General features: G+C 38.8%; 1 protein-coding gene across 6 annotated transcripts in view; it reads right to left on the bottom strand.

The window, feature by feature from the left end:
* Positions 1-2,828: 2,828 nt before the first annotated feature.
* MIPOL1 (mirror-image polydactyly 1) overlaps positions 2,829-7,736 on the bottom strand; it is a 193,633-nt gene continuing 188,725 nt past the window's right edge. For all 6 annotated transcript variants that reach the window (XM_061998527.1, XM_061998532.1, XM_061998529.1 and 3 more), the window contains one exon: positions 2,829-3,059. In XM_061998527.1, coding sequence (XP_061854511.1) covers positions 2,993-3,059 — 67 coding nt within the window. In that variant the 3' untranslated portion in view covers positions 2,829-2,992. The remainder of the gene's footprint in view (positions 3,060-7,736) is intronic.

Below are 7,736 nucleotides of genomic sequence, written 5' to 3'. Positions count from 1 at the left end.
ATTTTCACAGTGAAGGAAAGTTATCTTACTGTCCTACCGGGATCTTTGTCCCAGAGCCTATGTTGTTCAATTTAACTGAGAAATCACCTTGAAAAATGGAGTTAATTTGCAGATGGTGGTATTTAATATCACCATATTCAGCATGGAGATGCTGAAGACACTCTTTTACTGTTAGCAGTAAAGATGAGCTATGAGAAGAGATGGAATAGGAGCTCATGGTCACCAAGGAACACACACTAAAACAAATGACTGAAGTACCCATAATTGCGAAGTCAGGCACTCAAAAAATAGTTCCATCTTCACATAACCTATGTGAACTCCAAGCTGAATATTATAACTGAGGAATGTGATCTAGAGTTGTTGGTACTGTTACAGAAATAGTAATTCCAAGGAATCATCTGTTACAAAGCAAATCCAATGCTAAACATGACTACAAATAGCAAAGAGAATAATCGAGACAACATTATTACAACTGTTACAGTAGAAATTTGTCCATATCTTGAATATCCAGCACAAATCCATCTGAATCAAATCAAAACTGGGAAAGGAACAGATTAGCACAAGGTCAATTAAAAACAAGAGACAGCTTCTTTACAATAGACTAGGTGTTCTTTCTGGAAAAGAGGTGGTGAGGGGAGGATGTCAAATACCTAAAATCACAAGGGACATGGAAACAATATCAACAGGGAATAGTTGTTCACTGTTTGTCTAATACAAATCTAGGTGATAGCAAATGAATATAGCTAGTTCATAACAAATAAAAGGAAATATTTCTTCACTCAACGCATCATTAACTGCATAAGTCCTCGTGACAGGAACAAGTAGATACTAAAAGTTGAAAAGAATTAAAAAAACAGGTAATGAAAAATGTTGTGAAATACAAAGACACCACCTCTGGCTTGGAAAGCCTCAAAATAACAGACTACTGGGAGACCATTTGGGAAAAAGGTCAATAGTACTGGCCTGACTTTATACCCTTTACTAAGCATCTTCTGCTGGCTATTGTCAAAGATAGTTTTTGAGCTAGCTAGAACTTTGGTGTAGCACAGTACAGTAGTCTTTACCTTTTTATCTTTATTTCTTTCTCACTGCTTCCTTAAAGCAGAAATGGTTTAACATCACCGACAACTCAGGAGAGCTTGTCTTTCACTTTGTGCACTAAAGGTCAATGAGAACAGTAGGAAAAAGAGCAGCTGAGTTGCCCAAGCACTGGACGGCAGTACATGGGAGACAGCGAAGGGGCTGAGAGCTGGCAGGTGACAGTCCTCTGGTCTGGTAGTGTTAAACTTTCTTCCCACTGAAGTCGGGGAGAGACTTCAGACTCACTGGTGAACTTAGTATTAACTAAAGGTCAAAAAGGAGCACTTGAGAAGTTTCTAGAAGTGCTTTGAGTAAATTTGGCTTGGAGGAATGCTACTCATTTCCATCCATGGGGTTACTTTTGGTTGACTGAAACTAGAAGGATCTTAGGTCTGTGGATGATGAAGGTTTAACATGGAATGGCTTGAAAGGAAAAAAAAGGCATTGAAATGTCTCCCTCTACCCAAAACTAAAGATTTGTTTTCTGCAGCTAGACTGCCATGACCTCTGTACGAGCAAACAAGAGCAAAGACAGCATAACAAGACTAAACACAAAGTGGAGTAGGCAAGTGGAAGCTTTAGTTAGGAGCTACATTCACCTTGCCTGAGCTGGCTGGTCCTGGGAGCAGCTTAAAGCCCATTGTGTTCCTGAGATTCATTACTGATTTTGGGCTGCTTAGAGATTACCGCTGCCTTCTTGAGCAGGTTTATACGAGTGCTGACCTGACCCTTCTGCTCACCTTTGGTCATGTGACAAAGACACGCCAATATAGGGAGATGTCTGGGTCACAAACATAACCCTAGAGTCAACTCTCTTGTATCAACAAGGTCTATAATTTTTATGTACCTCAATTTTTTCTCCTCGCCCTTAAATTTCTTCCCCCTCTCTAAAAGTCTATCCTTCAGCCTTTTAGTTCAGTTCCGTGACACCTGATGAGTACATAAAGCAGAGGGCTGTCAGTGTGGCCTCAAACCCAGCCTGGATGGTACTCCTGCACTGCAGAGTAAACAGAGGTCTAGAAGAAGCAGGAAAAAAGTCTTGTAGGAAAGGGATGAGGGATTCACTTTAAACTGAAAAATGATTTTGATTTTATAATGTGGTTTCTAAATATTTGAGAGATTTTTCCCTCATAGGAGAGGACAAAGGGGTGACTAAAAGCAGTACAGGAAACCTGTCCCACTGTCTAAGATACTGTACAATGTCACAAGGCTTTCAGGTTGCAATTTATGAAGTTGTACCTTCAGTGAAAGCTAATTGTACATTTCCTTTTTAATATGTGCTACAAATGCCTTGTATTAGCAGAGGCTATTCAACCATTGCATAAATCAATAAATGCATCCTTCCTTTAGATGCAGCCACAGTTACTAGTTGCAATTCAATGGGCTATGAATAAGGAAGAAAAAATCTCCAATGGACCAGCCAGGGATATTTTTTGTACGTGAACCTACTTTATCAAGTAATATACTTAACATACAAATAGTGGACCACTTTCAGTCTCACAAATAACACCAGGAATTTAAATTTTGAAACTATTTTGCAGGATTTTGCATCTGAAACCTGCAGTACCTGAAAACACAATCAAGCTGTGCCTTGCAGCAGAATATAGTCTAGCAACACTGAGAGGACAGACTGTTAAAATAAGCATCTACATCATTTTTCACAGCACACAGTGCTACAATGCGTCTGCTTAAAAACAAATATATGTTTGCAGTGAAACATTTCAACAAATCACAGAACTCAGCAGCAAAGTAGTTAAACATTTATGATTTGATTTTATCTCAGCTTGGAATGTCGCTGGAGTGTCCCACTTCTAACAACTGTTTGCTAAGTTAAGGCTTTAGTGTTTACACAGTGCTGAATGAAGCAGCCTGGTCACCAGATGTGAATGCTTCCTTAGACTAGGGCTTTCAATCAGATCACGGTCCTAATGGTCCCTGCTCCAACCTTCTTCCTCAGGACGTCCACCAGCCTTTCCAACCTGAGAGGGGGCAGGGGAGAGGGAGAGGAGAGAAAAAAAAGGAAGCAAATGTTAGGAATGTTCTGGCTGAAAGAGACAGTGTTTGCGCTGAACCAAGCTGTCCTGGAGGTGGTCACGCTCAGAAACAAAGCACTACTGTAAAAGACAGACATTAAGGGAAAATGCAGACAAGTTACGGAAAACATTTTAACCTAAAATCCAGCCCATTTGCACACAGTGATACACATAGTCTCACTTTTCTTTTGTAGTATATGTAGTATCAGAGGTCACCACTAACACAAACCTGTGTGCAGTAGCCCTGGGATACATACACGCTTTGGTGTAAGCAGGGCATTCAGTTCTTGCACTATTAAAAATACCAGTGGTCCATGGCTCTTGTTAAATATGACACTTAGCAGTTGTTTCCCCTTAAAAAACACCCTGCCTGTTATCCAACAGATACATTTATTGTCTAGCTTATAAACTTATGCCTAAAATCCCACGTTTTATGTCAAAAACTTTTTCAAAATACTCAACAAGCCAAGTTTCTGAGGATTTGGATGATGATATTCTCAAGGTGGCCCTTTTGACTGTTACGTTTACATGACTACAGAAAAATTACCAGTCTAAAATAAGCAGGACAGGGAGCCATCCCATCCTCTCTTAGTTTTAAGGCACAGGCTATAAGCATGTCCAGCATCTCGCTTGATTCAGCACTCCAGTAATCATGCATTTAAACATGCATTCAATTTACCTGTATTTTATGGAATCCTTAAATGAAAGCTTTCCCACAAATTAACTAACTATACAAAAGCAGACACTGTATGTGGCAGAACACTTTAAGAGCCATGTCCAGCAAATTATACACAGCTTCCTTAATAGATAAAAAGAGTTGCAGGTTCAAATAGCTGTATTCACTGTTGCAAAATTGACAATTTTTTCTTATCTGAAAAGATAGTTGTTTTTTAACATACATTACACAACATAAGGAAGGTAGATAGGAAATAAAAATAAGACAACAGTATAAAAATTTATTTTATCTCATGCATATACTAGTAACTTCAGTGCAGAAAAACTAGTTAGCACATCTTGGATTTATTGCCACAAGTCATGACTAATGAACATGGTACGTACTGAAACACTCTTGTTTTCCAGGAACCACCAAGCACTACGAAGCTACACCTTTCATTGTGCTCACCAGGTGACTTAATTCCTGAAAGGAGATTAAGAATTCACCACCCTAACATAATTATCAGACACCAGGAAATATATGTGGAAAGTTCAGCTGGTCCTAGCTGTTCTACAGGGACTCTAAAGGAGTGAAAGCACAGGTGAAAAACTATAGCTTGGCTATTCCTCTCCCTTCAGTTTTCCAAGTATTGCTTTTCCTTTTAACCAACTAGTGTACTTCATCTTTATGGAGGCAGCACAGAGACAATCATAACTCAGTGCAGTCAGTCCATGCAAGTGTAACGTCAGGGCTTTCACAAGTTACTTGCTCCTGAAGGTTTTCTCACAGTGCGTAAATCAATGTTTTCTGAGTTGTAAGGGTTTGAACTCAGTTATTGGTATGTCATAGTTTCTCCAGCTTCTCTTACTGGGAAGTTTTCATATTAAATCAGTTAGTTCATGTGCAATTTCAGAAAGCCATGGCAGATCAGTCCTCACTTTCAGCAATATGTATGTTCAGAAGCATTGCTGCTTTCTCAGCCACTTTTAACTGTCAATGGAGGTCTCTTTCACACTAGCATCCTCTTGAATATGCTTCAGAGACATAAAGCACAGGAGAAACATTTTTCAAACTGTCTGGACAAACAGAAAGTTTGGGCTTCAAATTGTTTCTTAGGAGACAGTAGAAAACTAGCAAAATCTGAGATTTTGTCCTATTTAAATTACTGTTCATTTAAAAAGAAATACTGCTTGGGTTATGCAAGTGGGCAAAAAATTACTTCAATAATTGAGGTTTCTTTTGGGGAGGTACAGGTTGGAGGTCACTGCTTATACACTTACCCACAATTGGGCTTAAATGTGCACTACTCTGTGACCAAGCAATGACACTGCACAGCAAAGCAGAACAAGTTAGTGAAGAGTTGCCCATGTTTGAAGAGAAATACCACTGGGATGAAAGTAGTTGTCTTCTGTTTAACCTTGAAACTGTCAGGCTTCATTGAAAATAATGAGGCTTAACAATCATAGCTTCTGCTTTTCAAATGAATGATGACTGAAATCACCAAAATGAGGTATCCTGCACCAAATACAAACTGTGCAGGGCTTATTTGTCTTTTGTTTCAGTCATGTGTGGATTTGCAAATTTAATTATTCTTTATAAGAAGAAAGGGAAAAAAAAGCAGCAGGGGATTAAGAAATCATATATCGGAAAGAGATTTAAACAATAATGTAAAAGAGAAACTGTAACAGCTATTTATAAGATAAAATAACAGAGGGCAAAATTCACCCCTAGACAGACACAAGACCCAATATACCACTGAAATCCCACTTAAGCCTACAAAATAATGCTATGGGCTGAATCAGTGGTTAATAACTCTTGATACAGGCCTCTGGGGGCTTTTCGGAATGATAATCCTGGACTCTTTGTTCACCAAGGGCCCAACTCTGCCATCCTGACTCACACTAAGCAACATTTTTCTTTGTGAGTAATAAAGGGCAACTAACAAGGCCATTTGTGTCGATGACGTGCTACCTGCAAGGAGTGAGGGTGGCAGAATTGCCCCCTGTTGATAAGGCTCTGTACCCGACCTGGTGGGATGCTGCAAGCAGCTCCTTTTGAAGGCTGGGTATTTTAATCTGTGGAAAACTGAAGGAATAGTCTTATACCTCAAGATTAAATGTAACTTAAATATCTAACAAACAAATGGGAAGTGCTGGGACCTACCCTAAAAGTCTCAGTGTTTGCAGTTTTGCTCAAAATATGGAAGACACTGACCTGAAGAAAGCAACATTATTTATTTTGTGCAGTCATGATATATCTCTCAGTATAATCTCACTGTGTTTTACTTAACTGAAAGCAGTATTGACTATATTTGACTGTATGCTAAGAAACAGATTTAAAAGATGACATTTGTCTTTTTGCTTGTGAAGGAAACAGTCCTAATGGTACAAATTAAATGCACAACATGACACTGTCTTCACCTGAGATGTAAGCACTGACACTGAATTTGCATCTCATGAAGCAACCAGACAAGTCATTCAAGAAGAAAGTATTTGGGTTTGTATTTTAGATCAGAAAGACGAATGATATGGTGGGAAACTGCTGCAGTGCTGGAGGTCCAAATGTGCAAGGACAGACAGACACCTTCAGGAACGTTCAACAAAGCCTCTTAAGGTTTCACTCCTCATTCTCACAGATCATAATTTCTTGCTTAGAGATTCTGGAAAATCCCAATAGGTGACCTTCACTTTTTCTTGCTACTTAAATAATTCTAGAAAATCTGTCTCTTAACAAATACCTTTTCTTACAAATACCCCTTCACAGCATCCTCTACACAATTACTATATGCATATATGCATAATGGGTACAAGATGACATATAAAATACAGGAACAGACTACACATTCACATGGATAGATACAACTTTGAGTTTATTTATACCGACTTGCACATATCCAAAGTAAGTCCTGTGGTTTTTTTGGGAATAGACAGAATTTGCATCCATGAATAGCAAAAAGATAAGAGCTAGAAACAGTCTTTACCTGCACTACTTACTTCTGTAATTCTCAGCGCTTTTCTCAGTGTTTCCAGGAAATGGAAAAATTAGAAAAACTCCATAAATTAGGAAAGGGACATTGCTATTTTTAAGTTTGCAAAAGACACATCATTGTGAAGTCTTGAATTGCAGTGGCTTAGTGCTTCCTCAACACAAATTTGGAATTAGGAACATGAATCTGTGTTTTAATACAAAGATAAAAAGATTTCCTTGAGGGACTTGCTGCTGTGATATTACCGGTTCAAATACATACTTCTAAAAGTGTTGCTAAGCTTTAAAAAGGTCTTTGTCTTCTGAGGAAGGCTACTTAACCAGGAATGTTGCTAGGTCTGTCTTCCCAAAGACAAATTCTCAGCTACTCATTATTTCAAATTGTGCTCTCTTATAATGTATGCATATGTCTGACAAGATGCCTGCATGGAGTGTATGCTGCTGTATGGAATGTTCTTACACAGCTCCTGAACTGTTTAATAACTTACTTTGATTTTTAGCAACGACTTCCAGAGTTTTACTCTCTTGGGTATTTAAATCATTTTGGTTTTAGAATCAGTCTCCACAAAACAGACTTTAAATCCTTACTGACAGAGAAGTTTGTTCCAGGAACCCAGAAGCTAGACATGTAGTCACAAAAACGTTACCGACTGGTCCCTACTGCTGACTCATATGTACATTTTCAGCTCTCTCTCTTCTTTCACACATTCTGATGAAGATATCTAGATCTAAACCATATCTTGGGATCAGTAAAATCTCTGCAACTGTGTAAATTCACATAGATCAGTATATCCTCCTGCACTGCTCCATCACTGGTTAAAATAACTCACCCCAAAGGAGAGCAATGGCCTTTATCCACAGGTTCTGGATGTGACAGCGTTATGAAGTCATAGAGTGATCTTGGGGTACCATGCCCCAGAAACAACCAAGATGGATATCCAACTGAAAGAAAAGGGCATCCTTCAAGTAGCTTAGGTCCTAAT

Source organism: Colius striatus, chromosome 6, assembly GCF_028858725.1.
Source record: "Colius striatus isolate bColStr4 chromosome 6, bColStr4.1.hap1, whole genome shotgun sequence".
Taxonomy (NCBI): domain Eukaryota; kingdom Metazoa; phylum Chordata; class Aves; order Coliiformes; family Coliidae; genus Colius; species Colius striatus.
This window is presented reverse-complemented; position numbering and strand designations above follow the sequence as displayed.